At 41.9% G+C, this 20,352-nt stretch overlaps 1 protein-coding gene across 1 annotated transcript in view; it reads right to left on the bottom strand.

Moving 5' to 3' along the window:
* Window positions 1–20,352, bottom strand: part of LOC106600064 (Fc receptor-like protein 5) — a gene marked incomplete at its 5' end in the record, with an annotated part of 36,607 nt that overhangs the window by 7,225 nt on the left and 9,030 nt on the right. The window contains 3 exons of the mRNA XM_045713131.1: window positions 2,092–2,133; window positions 10,870–11,016; window positions 12,201–12,485. Coding sequence (XP_045569087.1) covers window positions 2,092–2,133; window positions 10,870–11,016; window positions 12,201–12,485 — 474 coding nt within the window. The remainder of the gene's footprint in view (window positions 1–2,091; window positions 2,134–10,869; window positions 11,017–12,200; window positions 12,486–20,352) is intronic.

Here is a 20,352-nt window from a genome sequence, read left to right as displayed (position 1 = left end):
ACAAAACATGCATGTATTGTATAACATAATGTCCTAGGTGTGTCATCTGATGAAGATCATCAAAGGTTAGTGCTGCATTTAGCTGTCTTCTGGGTTTTTGTGACATTATATGCTAGCTTGAAAAATGGGTGTCTGATTATTTCTGGCTTGGTACTCTGCTGACATAATCTAATGTTTTGCTTTCGCTGTAAAGCCTTTTTGAAATCGGACAGTGTGGTTAGATAAAGGAGAGTCTTGTCTTTAAAATGCTGTGAAATAGTCATATGTTTGAAAAATTGAAGTTTTTGTATTTTTGAGGAATTTGTAATTCGCGCCACGCCTATCATTGGATATTGGAGCAGGTGTTCCGCTAGCGGAACGTCTAGATATAAGAGGTTAATACTTGTGGATCGAAAACACCCTAAAGTTTCTAAAACTGTTTGAATGATGTCTGTGAGTATAACAGAACTCATATGGCAGTCAAAACCCCGAGACCGATCGTAACAGGAAGTGGAATTCTGAATTGCGGACTCAACTTCATCAGTTTGCCTGTAAATCACACAGTGAGCAATGGTTCATTGAGCACTTCCTATTGCTTCCACTAGATGTCCCCAGTCTTTACAAAGTGATTTGAGCCTTCTACTGTGAAAACTGAATGAATGAGACGCAGTGGAACGTGATCACACGGAGAGGGCCATCACCATTATGATGCCGGCGCCCCTGGCTACCCTCCCCTTTCGAAACGTTTTGAAACACAATGCAATCGTCCCCCTTGAATCTTATTGGAGCTCTGGTTGAAAAAGGCCCTAAAGATTTATGTTATACAACGTTTGACATGTTTGAACGAACCTAAATTAAAAAAAAATGAATTTTTTCGAAAGTGGAGTCCCGCGCACGACGGAACTTTTGGTGCAGCCTTCAGAACGCGCTAACAGGAACAAGCTATTGGAACATAAAGGATTCACTTTTTCGAACGAAAATACATTTGTTGTGGACCTGGGATTCCTAGAAGTGCTTTCTGATGAAGATAATCAAAGGTAAGGGATTACTGACAATAGTATACAAGACTAGATTTGATATGCGATTTTTCCAAGATGGCGCTGACCTGTAACGGTAGCCTATTTTCTGAGTATCGCATCCCCTTTTATCGCAAAGTGTGATTACCCAGTAAAGTTATTTTTAAATCTGGCATTACAGGTGCTTTCAAGAGATATTCATCTATACATCTTAGAATGACAATATTACATTTTAAAAATGTTTTCGAATAGTAATTTAGTAAATTGTAGTTCTGTTTCACCGGGTGCATTTGAGGGAAAATAGTTAGTCAACGTTACGCGCCGATGTAAAATGCTGTTTTTATATATAAATATGAACTTTATCGAACAAAAGAATGCATGTATTGTGTAACATGATGTCCTAGGGGTGTCATCTGATGAAGATTGTCAAAGGTTAGTGCTGCATTTAGCTGTTTTTTGGTTATTTGTGATGCATGTGGTTGGTCGGAAAATGGCTATGTGGCTACTTTTACGATATACTCCTCTAACATAATCTAATGTTTTGCTTTTGCTGTAAAGCCTTTTTGAAATCGGACAACGTGGTTCGATTCAGGAGAGGTGTATCTATAAAACGATATAACATAGTCCTATATTTGAAAAATAAAAATAAAATAAAATGTGTTATGCTAATGGGGATAGGATTTTTCGCTGGACGGAGCCCAACCAGGGGTTAAGCATGTCCCAGTTTAGGTCACCTAGCAGCACAAGCTCAGAAGATAAATGTGGGGCAATCAATTCACATATGGTGTCGAGGGCACAGCTGGGGCAGAGGGTGGTTTATAGCAAGTGGCAACGGTGAGAGGCTTGTTTCTGGAAAGGTGAATTTTTAGAAGTAGAAGCTCGAACTCCTCATCAATACTTGGGCTATTTAATCCTTACCCAAGCTATTTACTCCTCAATACATGTATTCATATCAGTTACATTACATATTTTGGTAGTTGACTCTAATCCATCCTACTTTCTACTACTACTAAGAGGTAACATAATATAGTACACACTGTGTTCAGAATACCATATTGTGACCCTGCAGCTGTTGTGTTGTAAGGTAGAAACTCACCTAATTGGTCTTGGTGGGTCTTCCTGGGTACCCTGGTTTCCCCTAAACAGACAGTTATTAACACTTTACAACATGGTTCAATCAGAGATACAGTTATCAACACTCTACAACATGGTTCAATCAGAGATACAGTTATCAACACTTTACAACATGGTTCAATCAGAGATACAGTTATCAACACTTTACAACATGGTTCAATCAGAGCTACAGTTATCAACACTTTACAACATCGTTCAATCAGAGATACAGTTATCAACACTTTACAACATGGTTCAATCAGAGCTACAGTTATCAACACTTTATAACAGGGTTCAATCAGAGCTAATCATCCTTACTTTACATGTTTCAATCAGAGGTAATCAATACTTTACAACATGGTTCAATCAGAGCTAGTTATTAAGTCTTTAAAAAGGGTTAAATTAGAGCTACAGTTATCAAAACTTTAAACATGTTCAATCAGAGAGCCAAATACATGGAGCAGTTATGGAGCAATTCCTGACATTTAAACCTACATTTAAACCTAGGGAAAAATCCCTGGTTTAGTTCAGTTAGGATCACCACTCTATTTTAAGAATGTGAAATGTCAGAATAATATTAGAGAGAATGATTTATTTTAGCTTTTATTTCTTTCATCACATTCCCAGTGGGTCAGAAGTTTACATACACTCAATTAGTATTTGGTAGTACAGCCTTTAAATTGTTTAACTTGGGTCAAACGTTTTGGGTAGCCTTCCACAAGCTTCCCACAATAATTTGGGTGAATTTTGGCCCATTCCTTCTGACAGAGCGGGTGTAACTGAGTCAGGTTTGTAGGCCTCCTCGCTCTCACATGATTTTCAGTTCTGTCCACAAATTTTCTATAGGATTGAGGTCAGGGCTTTGTGATGGTCACTCCAATATCTTGACTTCGTTGTCTTTTAGGCATTTTGCCACAACTTTGGAAGTATGCTTGGGGTCATTGTCCATTTGGAAGACCCATTTTCGATCGAGCTTTAACTTCCTGACTGTCTTGAGATGATGCTTCAATACATCCACATAATTTTACTCCCTCATTATGCCATCTATTTTGTGAAGTGCACCAGTCACTCCTGCAGCAAAGCACCCCCACAACATGATGCTGCCATCCCTGTGCTTCACGGTTGGGATGGTGTTCTTCAGCTTGCAAGCTTCCCCCTTTTTCCTCAAAACATAACGATGGTCATTATGGCCAAACAGTTCTATTTTTGTTTCATCAGACCAGAGGACATTTCTCCAAAAAGTATGGAGCAGTTATGGAGCAGTGGCTTCTTCCTTGCTGAGCGGCCTTTCAAGTTATGGCAATATAGGACTTGATTTACTGTGGATATAGATACTTTTGTACCAGTTTCCTTCAGCATCTTCACAAGGTCCTTTGCTGTAGTTCTGGGATTGATTTGCACATTTCGCACCAAAGTACGTTCATTTCTAGGAGACAGAACAGAACGTGTCCCAAGGATTAAAGGCATAGTCAACTTAGTGTATGTGTCACGTCCTGGCCAGTATAAGGGTTAATTATTATTGTAGTTTGGTTAGGACGTGGCAGAGGGTATTTGTTTTATGTGGCTCGGGGTGGTGTTTTTCTAAAAAGGGCATTTGATTTAGTATTCCGGGGTTTTTGGGCACTGTTCCTTGTCTACGTATTTCTATGTTGATCTAGTTGGTTGTATGTCTATGTTTGGTTAATTGGGGTGGACTTCCAATTGAAGGCAGCTGTGTGGTGTTGCCTTTGATTGGAAGTCCTATATTAGTTGGGTGTGTTTGTCTGTGTATTTGTGGGAGATTGTTTCTTGTCTAGCATGTATGAGCCTGAGAAGACTGTCGGTATATCTTGAGTTCGTTTTGTTGTTTTTGTGTTCATTTTGATTTAACCTGTTAGGGCTAGGGGGCAGCATTTGCACGTCTGGATAAAAAAAATGTACCCGATTTAATCTGGTTACTAATCCTACCCAGTAACTAGAATATGCATATACTTATTATATATGGATAGAAAACACTCTAAAGTTTCTAAAACTGTTTGAATGGTGTCTGTGAGTATAACAGAACTCATTTGGCAGGCAAAACCCTGAGACATTTTCTGACAGGAAGTGGATACCTGATGTGTTGTATTACCTTTAAACCTATCCCATTGAAAAACACAGGGGCTGAGGAATATTTTGGCACTTCCTATTGCTTCCACTAGATGTCACCAGCCTTTACAAAGTGTTTTGAGTCTTCTGGAGGGAGATCTGACCGAACAAGAGCCATGGAACGATGATGTCCCATTAGACACCTGGCGCGCGAGTTCATGTTGGGTACCCTCGTTCCAATACGTTATAAAAGAGTATGCATTCGTCCACCTTGAATATTATTCATGTTCTGGTTAAAAAAGGCCCTAATGATTTATGCTATACAACGTTTGACATGTTTGAACGAACGTAAATATATTTTTTCCCCTCGTTCATGACGAGAAGTCCGGCTGGCTTAGATCATGTGCTAACAAGACGGAGATTTTTGGACATAAATGATGAGCTTTTTTGAACAAAACTACATTCGTTATGGACCTGTGATACCTGGAAGTGACATCTGATGAAGAGAATCAAAGGTAATGGATTATTTACATAGTATTTTCGATTTTAGATCTCCCCAACATGACGTCTAGTCTGTATCGCAACGCCGTATTTTTCTGGGCGCAGTGCTCAGATTATTGCAAAGTGTGATTTCCCAGTAAGGTTATTTTTAAATCTGGCAAGTTGATTGCGTTCAAGAGATGTAAATCTATAATTCTTTAAATGACAATATAATATTTTACCAATGTTTTCTAATTTTAATTATTTAATTTGTGACGCTGACTTGACTGCCGGTTATTGGAGGGAAACGATTTCCTCAACATCAATGCCATAGTAAAACGCTGTTTTTGGATATAAATATGAACTTGATAGAACTAAAAATGCATGCATTGTCTAACATAATGTCCTAGGAGTGTCATCTGATGGAGATTGTAAAAGGTTAGTGCATCATTTTAGCTGGTTTTATGGTTTTGGTGACCCTGTCTTTGACTTGACAAAACATTACACACAACTCTTGTAAATGTACTGTCCTAACATACTCTAAATTTTGCTTTCGCCGTAAAACCTTTTTGAAATCGTAAAACGTGGTTAGATTAAGGAGATGTTTATCTTTCAAAGGGTGTAAAATAGTTATATGTTTGAAAAATTGGAATTTTGACATTTATTTGGATTCAAATTTGCCGCTCTTGAAATGCACCTGCTGTTGATGGAGTGCACCACGGGTGGCACGCTAGCGTCCCACCTAGCCCATAGAGGTTAATAAATGTTCAAAATGAACAAACACAGTCCTGCTGCATTTTGGTCCTCCTTCACCGACGATAACCGTGACAGTATGTAAACTTCTGACCCACTGGAATTGTGATACAGTGATTTATAAGTGAAATAATCTGTCTGTAAACAACTGTTGGACAAATTACTTGTGTAATGCACAAAGTAGATGTCCTAACCGACTTGCCAAAACTATAGTTTGTTAACAAGAAATTTGTGGAGTTGTTGAAAAATGAGTTTTAATGACTCCAACCTAAGTGTATGTAAACTTCTGACTTCTGAGAGCTACAACACTTTACAATATTTTTCAATATGGTTCAACATTGGAGATGTTGTACCCAATGTGACTATTAAAACCTACCCTAACCAGAAACAGTGGATGGATGGCGACATTCGCGCAAAACTGAAAGCGTGATCCACCGCATTTAACCATGGAAAGAGGTCTGGCAATATGGTTGAATATAAACAGTGTAGTTATTCTCTCCGCAAGGCAATCAAACAAGCGAAATGCTGGTACAGGGACATGGTGGAGTCGCAATGCAACGGCTCAGACAAGAGATGTATGTGGCAGGGTCTACAGGAAATCACAGACTAAAAAAACAAAAATAGCCACGTCACGGACACCGACTTCAAGCTTCCAGACAAACTATACACCTTCTTTGCCCGCTTTGAGGATAATACAGTGCCACCGTCGTGGATCGCTAACAAAGACTGTGCTCCCCCCCTCTCCTTCTCAGTGGCTGACGTGAGTAAAACATTTAAACTTGTCAAAACTCACAAGTGCGGCTGGCCCAGACGGCATCCCTAGCCGCGTCCTCAGAGCATGTGCAGACCAGCTGGCTGGTGTGTTTACGGACATATTTAATCGCTCCCTATCCCAGTCTGTTGTCCCCACATGCTTCAAAATGCCTACCATTGTTCCTGTACCCAAGAAGGCAAAGATAACTGAACTAAATGACTACCGCCCCGTAGCACTCACTTCTGTCATCATGAAGTGCTTTGAGAGGCTAGTCAAGGATCATATCACCGCCACCTTACCGGCCACCCAAGACCCACTTCAGTTTGCATACCACCAGGGGCAGGGCCACAGATGACGCAATCGCCATCGCACTGCACACTGCCCAATCCCATCTGGACAAAAGTAATACCTATGTAAGAATGCTGTTCATTGACTACAGCTCAGCATTCAACACCATTGTACCCTCCAAGCTCATCATCAAGCTGGAGGCCCAGGGTCTCAACACCGCCCTGTGCAACTGGGTGCTGGACTTTGACGGGCCGCCCGCAGGTGGTGAAGGTATGAAACAACATCTCCACTTCGCTGACCCTCAACACTGGAGCCCCACAAGGGAGTGTGCTCAGCCCTCTCCTGTACGTTCACCCACGCCTGCTTGGCCATGCACGCCTCCAACTCAATCATCAAGTTTGGAGAAGACACAAAAGTAGTGGGCTTGATCACCAACAATGACAAGACAGCCTACAGGAGTTTTAAGTTCTTTGGCGTACACATCACAGACAAACTGAAATGGTCCACCCACACAGACAGTGTGGTGAAGAAGGTGCAACACCACCTCTTCAACCTCAGGAGGCTGAAGAAATTTGGCTTGTCACCCAAAACCCTGACAAACCTTTACAGATACACAATCGAGAGCATCCTGTCTGGCTGTATCACAGCTTGGTACGGCAACTGCACCGCCTTCAACCACAAGGCTCTCCAGAGGGTGGTGCGGTCTGCACAATGCATCACCGGGGGCAAACTACCTGCCCTCCATGACACCTACAGCAACCTATGTCACAGGAAGGCCAAAAAGATCATCAAGGACAACAACCACCCGAGCCACTGGATGTTCACACCGCCACTATCCAGAAGGCGAGGTCAGTACAGGTGCATCTAAGCTGGGGCCGAGAGATTGTGAAACAGCTTCTATCTCAAGGCCATCAGACTACTAAACAGCAATCACTAACTCAGAGAGGCTGCTACCTACATTGAGAACCAATCACTGGTCACTTTAAACAACTTCTTCGGGATAGGGGCAGAATCCTGAATTTCCACCTGTCTGACGTGCCCAAAGTAAACTGCCTGTTACTCAGGCCCAGAAGCTAGGTTATGCATATAATTAGTACCATTGGATAGAAAGCACTCTGAAAACACTCTTTCCAAAACTGTTAACCTCTATGGGCTAGGTGGGACGCTTGCGTCCCACCTACTCAACAGCCAGTGTAATCCCGTGGCGCGATATTCAAATACCTCAAAAATGCAAAAACTTCAATTTTTCAAACATATGACTATTTTACACCATTTTAAAGACAAGACTCTCGTTAATCTAACCACACTGTCCGATTTCAAAAAGGCTTTACAACGAAAACAAAACATTATGTCAGCAGAGTACCCAGCCAGAAATAATCAGACACCCATTTTTCAAGCTAGCATATAATGTCACAAAAACCCAGAAGACAGCTAAATGCAGCACTAACCTTTGATGATCTTCATCAGATGACACACCTAGGACATTATGTTATACAATACATGCATGTTTTGTTCAATCAAGTTCATATTTATATCAAAACCAGCTTTTTTACATTAGCATGTGACGTTCAGAACTAGCATACCCCCCGCAAACCTCCGGTGAATTTACTAAATTACTCACGATAAACGTTCACAAAAAACATAACAATTATTTTAAGAATTATAGATACAGAACTCCTTTGTGCAATCGAGGTGTCCGATTTTAAAATAGCTTTTCGGTGAAAGCACATTTTGCAATATTCTGAGTACATAGCCCAGCCATCACGGCTAGCTATTTAGACACCCACCAAGTTTAGCCCTGACCAAACTCCAATTTACTATTACAAAACTTTGATTACCTTTGATGTTGTTCGTCAGAATGCACTCCCAGGACTGCTACTTCAATAACAAATGTTGGTTTGGTCCAAAATAATCCATCGTTATATCCAAATAGCGGCGTTTTGTTCGTGCGTTCAAGACACTATCCGAAGTGTAAATAAGGGTCACGAGCATGGCGCAATTCGTGACAAAAAAATTCTAAATATTCCATTACCGTACTTCGAAGCATGTCAACCGCTGTTTAAAATACATTTTTATGCCATTTTTCTCGTAAAAAAGCGATAATATTCCGACCGGGAATCTGCATTTAGGTAAACAGAGGAAAGAAAATAAAGCATTCGGTTGACTCGGGCACGCCCCTAAGCCCACAGTACTCTGATCGGCCACTATCCAAACGCGATAAATTGTTTCAGCCAGAGCCTGCCTCGATATCCTTCAGCTTTTTCCCGGGCTCTGAGAGCCTATGGGAGCCGTAGGAAGTGTCACGTTATTGCAAAGATCCTCAGTCTTCAATAAAAAGAGTCAAGATAAAACACAACTTGTCAGACAGGCCACTTCCTGCATGGAATCTTCTCAGGTTTTGGCCTGCCATATGAGTTCTGTTATACTCACAGACACCATTCAAACAGTTTTAGAAACTTTAGGGTGTTTTCTATCCAAAGCCAATAATTATATGCATATTCTAGTTACTGGGCAGGAGTAGTAACCAGATTAAATCGGGTATGTTTTTTATCCAGCCGTGTCAATACTGCCCCCTAGCCCTAACAGGTTAACAACCCTCCAAACGAGTTTCAATGCCATACAACTCTCCTTCCGTGGCCTCCAACTGCTCTTAAATGCAGGTAAAACTAAATGCATGCTATTCAATCGATCACTGCCCGCAACTGCTCGCCCGTCCAGCATCACTACTCTGGACGGCTCTGACTTAGAATATGTGGACAACTACAAATACCTGGGTGTCTGGTTAGACTGTAAACTCTCCTTCCAGACTCACATTAACCTGTTGGGGCTAGGGGGCAGTATTGAGAATTTAGAAAAAAATATTTGCCTCCTACACCAACTCAGAAGCTAGAATATGCATATAATTGTTTGATTTGGATAGTGGATAGAAAACACCCTAAAGTTTCTAAAACTGTTTGAATGGTGTCTGTGAGTATAACAGAACTCATTTGGCAGGCCAAAACCTGAGAAGATTCCAAACAGGAAGCGCTCTCTCTGACTTTTTCTTGGCCTTCTTGATCATCTCTAACCAAAACAGGGGATCTCTGGCATGACGTGACATTTTCTAACGCTCCCATAGGCTCTCAGAAGGCGCCAGAACGATGAATGGTGGCTTTGCAGGCCCTGGCTGAAAAACAGTAGCGCATTTTGTAAGTGGTCGATCTGAGGACAATGAGACTGGAGGCGTGTGCACGAGCCGACACCATGTTTACTTTCTCTCTCTTTGAACGAAAACAACGACTCCCGGTCGGAATATTATCGCTTTTTTACGAGAAAAATAGCATAAAAATTGATTTTAAACAGCTTTTGACATGCTTCGAGTACGGTAATGGAATATTTTGAATTTTTTTGTCGCAAACGCGTCGGGCGCGTCACCCTTCTTTGCCCTTCAGATAGTGTCTTGAACGCATCGAACAAAACGCCGCTATTTGGATATAACTATGGATTATTTGGAACCAAACCAACATTTGTTATTGAAGTAGAAGTCCTGGGAGTGCATTCTGACGAAGAACAGCAAAGTTATTCAAACTTTTCTAATAGTAAATCGGAGTTTGGTGAGTACCACACTTGGTGGGTGTCAAAATAGCTAGCCTGTGATGGCCGGGCTATCTACTCAGAATATTGCAAAATGTGCTTTCACCGAAAAGCTATTTTCAAATCGGACATAGCGAGTGCATAAAGGAGTTCTGTATCTATAATTCTTTAAATAATTGTTATGTTTTTTGTGAACGTTTATCATGAGTAATTTAGTAAATTCACCGGAAGTGTTCGGTGGGAATGCTAGTCACATGCTAGTCACATGCTAATGTAAAAAGCTGGTTTTTGATATAAATATGAACTTGATTGAACAAAACATGCATGTATTGTATAACATAATGTCCTAGGATTGTCATCTGATGAAGTTCATCAAAGGTTAGTGCTGCATTTAGCTGTGGTTTGGGTTTATGTGACATTATATGCTAGCTTGAAAAATGGGTGTCTGATTATTTCTGGCTTGGTACTCTGCTGACATAATCTAATGTTTTGCTTTCGCTGTAAAGCCTTTTTGAAATCGGACAGTGTGGTTAGATAAAGGAGAGTCTTGTCTTTAAAATGCTGTGAAATAGTCATATGTTTGAAAAATTGAAGTTTTTGTATTTTTGAGGAATTTGTAATTCGCGCCACGCCTATCATTGGATATTGGAGCAGGTGTTCCGCTAGCGGAACGTCTAGATGTAAGAGGTTAAATAAAGGTGAAATAAAATTTAAAAAAATAAAAACAATATAAAAAGTTATCAACTCTACAACATGGTTCAATCAGAGATACAGTTCAATCCACAGTATTGTCAGTCCTTGTGATATATTTCTGATTTACAACAGGTAAGGGTCTCAGGGTCTCACCTTGAGCCCTGCTCCTGCAGTATTTCACCAGCAGTATGATGGTCACCAGCAGGTAGGGAGACCCCACCAGTAGAATACACAACAGTCTGGGTAGAGACATGGACAACACTGGGACTGCTGGAGATGGAATGGGAGTTGGACCTGCAGCTGGAGAAAGAATGACACCTGTATTATGAGCACATTTACAGGTAGGGAGACACACACATTTTGATTTCTGTTCATACATGTAAAATGTTCAGTATATTTGCATGTTTAGTTACAGCAAATACAGTGTAGGAAATGTTACTACCATGTCAGTACATATTGAAGCAATAAGGCTCGAGGGGGTGTGGTATATGGACAACATATCAGTACAGGATGGCAACAACTGCCCGAGTTACACCAGGAACGCACAATCCCTCCATTAGTGCTCAGACTGTCCGCAACAGGCTGAGATAGGCTGGACTGAGGGCTTGTAGGCCTGTTGTAAGGCAGGTCCTCACCAGACATCACCGGCAACAACGTCGCCTATGGGCACAAACCCACCGTCGCTGGACCAAAAAGTGGTCTTCACTGATGAGTCGCGGTTTTGTCTCACCAGGGGTGATGGTCGGATTCGCGTTTATCTTCTAAGGAATGAGCATTACACCGAGGCCTGTACTCTGGAGCGGGATCGATTTGTAAGTGGAGGGTCCATCATGGTCTGGGGCGGTGTGTGCATCATCGGACTGAGTTTGCTGTCATTGCAGGCGATCTCAACGCTGTGCGTTACAGGGAAGACATCCGCCTCCCTCATGCGGTACCCTTCCTGCAGGCTCATCCTGACATGACCCTCCAGCATGACAATGCCACCAGCCATACTGCTCGTTTTGTGCGTGATTTCCTCCAAGACAGGAATGTCAGTGTTCTGCCATGGCCAGCAAAGATCCCGGATCTCAATCCCATTGAGCACGTATGGGACTTGTTGGATCGGAGGGTGAGGGCTAGGGCCATTCCCCCCAGAAATGTCAGGGAACTTGTAGGTGCCTTGGTGGAAGAGTGGGGTAACATCTCACTGCAAGAACTGGCGCAGTCAACGAGGAGGAGATGCACTGCAGTACTTAATGCAGCTGGTGGCCACACCAGATACTGACTGTTACTTTGATTTTGTCCCCCCCTTTGTTCAGGGACACATTATTCCATTTCTGTTAGTCACATGTCTGTAGAACTTGCTCAGTTTATGTCTCAGTTGTTGAATCTTGTTATGTTCATAGAAATATTTACACATGTTAAGTTCGCTGAAAATAAACGCAGTTGACAGTGAGAAGCCGTTTCTTTTTTGCTGAGTTTGTAGATAGTGTTTGTGGACATACCATGTACTGTGATGTTGACAGCATTGCTGTGTTCTCCAGACCCAGACTCACACCAGTACACTCCACTGTCTGATAGTATTAGCGACACGATGCATGAAGACCCTTGTTGTTTTCCCCAGTCAGTATTACACTCTGAAAGGATTCCTCTCGTTGTGTTCCTCACCACTCTCCATCCAGCAGAGTTCCCCTGAACCTCACAGCTCAGAGAAACAGACTCATATTCAAAGAACTGAGATCTGTCAGGACTCACAATCAGAGAGGCTGGAAGAGAGAGATCTGAGAGATCTGAGAAAAAGAGGAGCAGGAGAGAGAGAGAGAGAGAGAGAGAGAGAGAGAGATTGAGTTCTTCTGCAAACCTAGAATTATAGTTGGATAAATGTAGATAAACATATTTTTTTCACAAGGAATTATACAGCATAATACCTTCCACATCAAAACTTTCAAACCAAATCAAATTCCATACCTAAAACGTTGATTTTGGACAAAATGATCAGAATGGATTATTACTAAGGACTATCAAGAAAAACCTTCTAACAAACCAAAACCTGCATAAGAAACACAGCGGAACTTGGAAATACCATCCAACCCAAAACTGAGTCAGTAAAGTTCAGTCTGAAGATACTTCTGAAGGCTAAAATTAAAATATAATAATCTCTAGGTAATTTTGTTATATAAAGTGTAGAAAATAAGTATACTATGCTAGGACAAAACAGACCTACCTGCAACTTCAATTAACACTGGTGTGAAGTGAGAAAACTCTTGAGCTTAACAATGGCAGGAGAGTTTCAAAGCCAAATGCAGAGGCCTTTGAAGCCCCCATGGCTTATCCCTATGCAGATGTCATCACAGTACAGTACCCCTTGGATATTAAAAATAACACTGCACGGAATAAGTACAAAAGTAATGGTGCAGTGCATCCCCAAGCAGTTCCAGCAGGACTTTTACGGGATCAAAGTGAGAACACAGCAGAAAAAGCTCTGTGACGACTCCCCATCCTGAGTGAGTCTGATCACACCTCTTCAAACTGTCCTGCAGACAAGAATAGTCACCCCACCCAGCACTTAACACACCCTGGTCCCACAACTGCACTGCTCCTCCATCATTGAGAGGGATAAATTCACAGAGCAGGAGAAACATGGTGGAGCTCAGAGAGCTAGTCCACACAATCCAGACAACAGACCCACAAAACAGACCAGCACAACAACACCATCCCCCAACAAGACCCGGAGGGCAGAAGATGGAGATGGACGGCTGTCTGAGAGCTGGCTGCTCTACAGACTGAGGTGAGAGAACTTGAGGAGAGAGAGAAACACATGGAACAGCTAACATCAGTGAAGGCGGAGAGGAACACATGGCCCAGCTAACAGCAGTGAAGGAGGAGAGAAAGGAACACATGGCACAGCTAACAGAGCAACAGACTCAGATAACATAAACAGATAACAGCACTGAAGGAAGAGGTGAGAAAGCTGAGGTGTGACAGAGCAGAACACTCCTCCAGAGAAGCCAGCAGAACAGCCCACCTCAGACCCGGACCACAGCCTCAACACCAAACAAACAACACATGACACACCAACAAAATAGACCGCACAGTCTCCCCCTGGCAGCTCCCCCAATAACAAACCCCACACATCCACTGAGTAAACACAAAAGCCAGAGATTGTGCTCCTCATTGACTCAAATGGAAAATACATTCAAGGGAATAATAATTTAATAATTTTCCCAAACACAAGGTGGCTAAACTCTGGTGCCCAAACACTAGGCCCCTGGAGCTGTTGTCAGAGGACAGACTAGGGTCCCCCAGCCACATCATAATTTCATACGGGTACAAACAACCTGAGGGCCCAGCAGGAAAGGGTGTTCACAGAACTCAAGGGAGTGATTTAAAAATCTTCTTCCACTTTTTTTCCCACCCTGTTACCATGAAAATACTTTCCCCCTGCCATCATACAGCAGGTTATTGCAAGCATTTCCCATGACTGTGCCTCAACCTAATGTCTACCTGGCCACCACTCCACCCTGGACTCGAACAGCCTTTATGGCCAGGTCCACCTCTACAACGCAGCAATCCCAACTTTTGCCAGGACCCTGAAGGACGTCACCCTCAACCGTAGACCCAGCACCTCACACAGGAGCAACAGAGCAACGGACACCCAAGCCAGACCAGCGAGACACCCTCCCAGACCAGCCAGACCCCCTCCTGAAGGACCTGCACTGAGAAAACCCACGCCAAGAGGACCTACACCCAGACCCCAGCCTCACCAGCCCCACCCCAACCAGCGAAGACCACCCCAAGCAAACCTTGGCCAATCACTATATAGGCTAAGGTATAGAGGAGATGGATTGTATAGAGGAGATGGATCCGCTGGTTTCCCCCTAGGTTACAGAGAGCTGGTAGTCCCAACCACCAAACTACCAGCTGTGAAATAGGGAAGAGACTCAGGGGGTATGCTAATTTGATATAGAGCAGACATAACCCACTCTATTAAATTTGTCAAAACAGGAACATTTTACATCTGGCTAGAAATTAATAAGGAAATTGACTCAGAGAAAAATGTCCTCCTGTGTGCTACCTATATCCCCCCAATAGAATCCACATACTTTAATGAAGACCACTTCTCCATCCTAGAGGGGGAGATCAACCATTTCCAGGCCCAGAGAAACTAGTCTGTGGCGACCTAAATGCCAGACCTGGACAAGAACCTGACACCCTCAGCACACAGGGGGACAAACACCTACCTGGAGGTGACAGCATTCCCTCCCTAATATCAAATTACTGTACACCAGACCACGTATTCACCCTGCACACCCTAAATGACTAACGAACAAACCAACAAAGTCATGCTTTGTTGACTTCAAAAAGCTTTTGACTCAATTTGGAATTAGGGTCTGCTATACAAATTGATAGAAAGTGGTGTTAGGTGAAAAACACACATTATAAAATCCAGTTAAACAAACAACAAGTGCGCAGTTAAAATTGGCAAAAAACACATATTTCTTTCCACAGAGCTGTTGGTTAAGATAAGGATGCAGATTAAGCCCCACCCTCTTCAACATATCATTGAATTGGCACTAGAACAGTGTTCAGCACCCAGCCTCACCCTACTAGAAACTGAAGTCAAATATCTACTGTTTGCTGATGCTTCTGTCATCAACCAAGGAGGATCTACAGCAGCACCTACTATAGATCTTCTGCACAGATTCTGTCAGACCTAGGCTCTGACAGTAAATCTCAGTAAGACAAACATAATGGTATTCCAAAAAATGTCCAGTTACCAGGACCACAAATACAAATTCCATCTAGACACCGTTGCCCTATAGCACACAAAATACTATACATACCTCAGCCTAAACATCAGCGCCACAGGTAACTTCCACAGAAAAATCTTAGAGACAAGGCAATAAAGGATTCTATGCCATCAAAAGGAACATAAGATTTGACATACCAATTAGGATCTGGCTAAAAATACTTGAATCAGTTATACAACCCATTGCCCTTTATGGTTGTGCGGTCTGGGGTCCACTCACCAACCAAGAATTCACAAAATGGGACAAACACCACAGTAAGACTCTGCATGCAGAATTCTGCAAAAATGTCCTCCGTGTACAACATAAAACACCAAATAGTGCATGCAGAGTAGAATTTGGCAGATACCCGCTAATTATCAAAATCCAGAAAAGAGACGTTAAATTCTACAACCACCTAAAAGGAAGTGATTCCCAAACCTTCCTTTGGGAAAGGGGGGCATTATTGAGTAGCTTGGATGAAAAGCATGCCCAAAGTAAAATGCCTGCTACGCAGGCCCAAAAGCTAGAATATGCATATAATTAGTAGATTTGGATAGTAAGGGAAATGGACAAAAATGAATGGGAACATATTGGCACCGCACGAATTATACACCCTAATGACAATACCACCCAATTTGGTCCACATTCATCCAAATCATATTGCAAATTTCATATGGCAAATGCCAAATGTCACACCCCAAAAATCCTAAAGATGGCGAGCGCGTTCCACCGTGGATTTTCATATTGCAAATGTAACAAGTCAACACCCAAGAGTCAAATTTTGGAAAAATGTTTTTTTTCCCGAAAACTTATCACCCCCTTAAAAAAGTGCCTTCTGGACCGTTTTTCGAAATTCTTTCCATTTTTTGTCAATTACACATGTATAAGAGCTGTATGAACATACTTTTGACATATTTTATTGACATCATTTTTTTGGTTGTTTTTGCTTGTACATAAGGCATATGTTTTGTCCATTTGCAATATGATTTCATAGGAAGTCAAGTGACTTTTTTTTCCTTTTTTTGCCAAATGCCATAAGAAATGTCCAAATGAAATGTCCAGTTATTTTCTTGTCAATTATACATGAATGAAAGTATTGAATGTGCCAAATCAGGATGTTTGTCCATTTGCCATGTACGATCATAGGAAGTCGGTTTCCAAACCCAAAAGTCGGTGAACCATGTCCAGATGGCATTTATACTGCCCAAATGATATATAGCCCTATGTTAAGCCATGAATCAACGCAGATGGTCTATTTGTCATGTATGATGAGGGAGAAGTGGGAATCTGTTGTTTTTTAAAGTTTTTTGAAAATGTCCAAAATGACCATTACCATCACGAATATGACATGCTCAAAAATACTGCAGAAATGCATAATTCACTGGCCCGATGAACTTGGGATGGCCGGGCAGTGACTCTGGTTCCTCTCCATCGCTCGTCACCCAGCAAGTCAGCGTCCATCTGTCAATTAGATGTCATTCTGACACCAAACTGATACCATCTGACACCAAATCCACTTTTTCCAACTCATTTAGAAGCCAATTATCACATAATTCAATAGCAGGCCAATAATTCAAAGCGCCTTCAGTTTAAACTATAAAAAAAACATAAAACCAGGTAGTTACGTTCTAGCTGCGGGTCCAGCTCTGACATTATGTGTAGGCCTATGTGAGACAACCCCGAATCCCAAGTTTCGGCTTGATAGGTCATTCGGTGCCCGAGCAACGACCTTAATTGGTGCTGAAAATCCACTTTTCCGGGCGTTGCTACAGGGTCCTTGAATGAGCTATCGGACAGAAACGATGGGGTCCGAATCTATGGGCCAAGGTGGTTTCAATACACCTAGTCTTGCGACACTGGGACATTTCTAAATGTCGCCATTTTCGTGATGGTCAAAATGAATTGAACATATTGAAAATGTACGAGGCTGTTTCTTGGTCTGAGAACCTTTTAGAGCCACATAATTCACTGTGCACTATCGACTTGAGCTCTAGAACAGGTTTCTAGAGTTTCAGAGCTCTAGGTCTGACGGTTCTTTGATCATTCGAACGAAAGTAACTATTGCAGGCACTGTAAGCCTCTAAGCCCCGCACTGTGTCACTATGGCCTAGCTGTGTGTGTGTGTTCGTTTTTTTGCAAATATAATGGGATAAATTACTTTTTTACAATTCATGAGGGTTACCTAGTCACACATATGAAGTTTTGGAAAGATTTGACTTTGACGCTTCAAAACAGCTACTTTGACACCAATTTAAGGCACTTCCGGTTGCTCCAGGAAGCGTTAAGAATTGACTGATCTACAAAGGGTTGAATTCAGTGATTTTCACAATCTGTAGGTTGGTTATATCAAAACACCTTTAGGGTGTTTTTAACAACTTCCGGTTGCTCCAGGAAGCTTAGAATCAACACACATTGTCATTGGGGTAGGCTTTCACAGAATCCTGAGTTTTAAGTCTTTACGTTAAGAATTGACTGATCTAAACAGGGTTGAATTGAGTAATTTTCACAATCTGTAGGTTGGTTATATCAAAACACCTTTAGGGTGTTTTTAACAACTTCCGGTTGCTCCAGGAAGCTTAGAATCGACACAGGTAGACCTCACAGTAGCCTGATGGATTGTTATCGAAGACAGGTTCATAAGGCATTCATAACCCACATAGGCTTCAGGTTGAATTAAGGGGAATAGGCAATGTATTCCTATGGGGAGAGAAGTCATTGCAAACTGTGAGATTTAAACACCTTATTTTAACTGTTAAGGGTTAATGCCACGTGGTCAAGGTTATGCTTGCACAGATCAGGAGGACCTCAGGAACATTCCTGAGGTCGAATTGTGCTTCTAACCCTAACGGTTCTCTCGCTGTCATCCAAAAGCACTTGAAATTTAGGGCCAGGCTTCATTATGGGCCTACTTTTTTTCAAGGTCGCTGCGCTCAGGCCGAGCGAGCTACAGTCAAGCGAGGCATCTCGTTGAACTCGGCACAGCCTAGAGATTATGGTAATGCCATTGCAGGCTCTTTGTGTCTTTAAGCACCGCACTCTGTCACTCCATCCTTGCTGTGTGTGTGTGTGTGTGTGTGTGTGTGTGTGTGTGTGTGTGTGTGTGTGTGTGTGTGTGTGTGTGTGTGTGTGTGTGTGTGTGTGTGGAGAGAGAGCTTTTCTTTGACATCTGTTTGGAGAAATGACTGATTTACAGTTCATGAGGGTTGCCTAATCACTCATATGAAGTTGTGGAAAGATCTGACCTTTTTAACCTGTTGGGGCTAGGGGGCAGTATTTTCACGGCTGGATAAAAAAACGTACCCGATTTAATCTGGTTACTAATCCTACCCAGTAACTAGAATATGCATATACTTATTATATATGGATAGAAAACACCCTAAAGTTTCTAAAATTGTTTGAATGGTGTCTGTGAGTATAACAGAACTAATTTGGCAGGCAAAACCCTGAGACATTTTCTGACAGGAAGTGGATACCTGATGTGTTGAATTACCTTTAACCTGTTAGGGCTAGGGGGCAGCATTGACACGGCTGGATAAAAAACATACCCGATTTAATCTGGTTACCACTCCTACTCAGTAACTAGAATATGCATATACTTATTACATATGGATAGAAAACACCCTAAATTTTCTAAAACTGTTTGAATGGTGTCTGTGAGTATAACAGAACTCAAATGGCAGGTCAAAACCTGAGAGATTCCTTTACAGGAAGTGGCCTGTCTGACCATTTCTGGAACTTCTTTGCCATCTCTATCATTTACTAAGAATCTCTGCTCTAACGTGACACTTCCCACGTCGTCCATAGGCTCTCATAGCCCGGGAAAAAAGAGAATGTCGTCATTCCAGCCCCAGGCTGAAACACATTATCGCCTTTCTCAAGTGGCCCATCAAGAGACACTAGCTTATGCGCGTGACCCCGACCGCCCCGCCTTTGGGATTTTTTCCTCTGTTTGCCGAAAAGGAGATTCCCTGTCGGAATTTTATCGCTTTTCTACGAAAAATGACGTAAAAATTGATTTTAAACAGTGGTTGACATGCTTCGACGTACGGCAATGGAATACTTTGAATTTTATTGTCAGGAATTGCGCCAAGCGCGCGACACTTCTTTACTATTTCGGATAGTGTCTGGAACGCATCGAACAAAACGCCGCTATTCGGATATAACGATGGATTATTTTGGACCAAACCAACATTTGTTATTGAAGTAGACGTCCTGGGTGTGCATTCTGACGAAGACAACAAAAGGTAATGACATTTTTATAATAGTAAATATGATTATGGTGAGTGCTAAACTTGCCGGGTGTCTAAATAGCGAGCCCGTGATGTCTGGGCTATGTACTTAGAATATTGCAAAATGTGCTTTCACCAAAAAGCTATTTTAAAATCGGACATATCGAGTGCATAGAGGAGGTCTGTATCTATAATTCTTAAAATAATTGTTATGCTTTTTGTGAACGTTTATCGTGAGTAATTTAGTAAAATGTTAGCGAATTCCCCGTAAGTTTGCGGGGGGTATGCTAGTTCTGAACGTCACATGCTAATGTAAAAAGCTGGTTTTTGATATAAATATGAACTTGATTGAACAAAACATGCATGTATTGTATAACATAATGTCCTAGGGTTGTCATCTGATGAAGATCATCAAAGGTGAGTGCTGCATTTAGCTGTCTTCTGGGTTTTGGTGACATTATATGCTGGCTTGAAAAATGGGTGTCTGATTATTTCTGGCTTGGTACTCTGCTGACATAATCTAATGTTTTGCTTTCGTTGTAAAGCCTTTTTGAAATCGGACAGTGTGGTTAGATTAACGAGAGTCTTATCTTTAAATGGCTGTAAAATAGTCATATGTTTGAGAAATTGAAGTAATA

Source organism: Salmo salar, unplaced genomic scaffold (genome assembly GCF_905237065.1).
Source record: "Salmo salar unplaced genomic scaffold, Ssal_v3.1, whole genome shotgun sequence".
Classification (NCBI taxonomy): Eukaryota; Metazoa; Chordata; class Actinopteri; order Salmoniformes; family Salmonidae; genus Salmo; species Salmo salar.
This window is presented reverse-complemented; position numbering and strand designations above follow the sequence as displayed.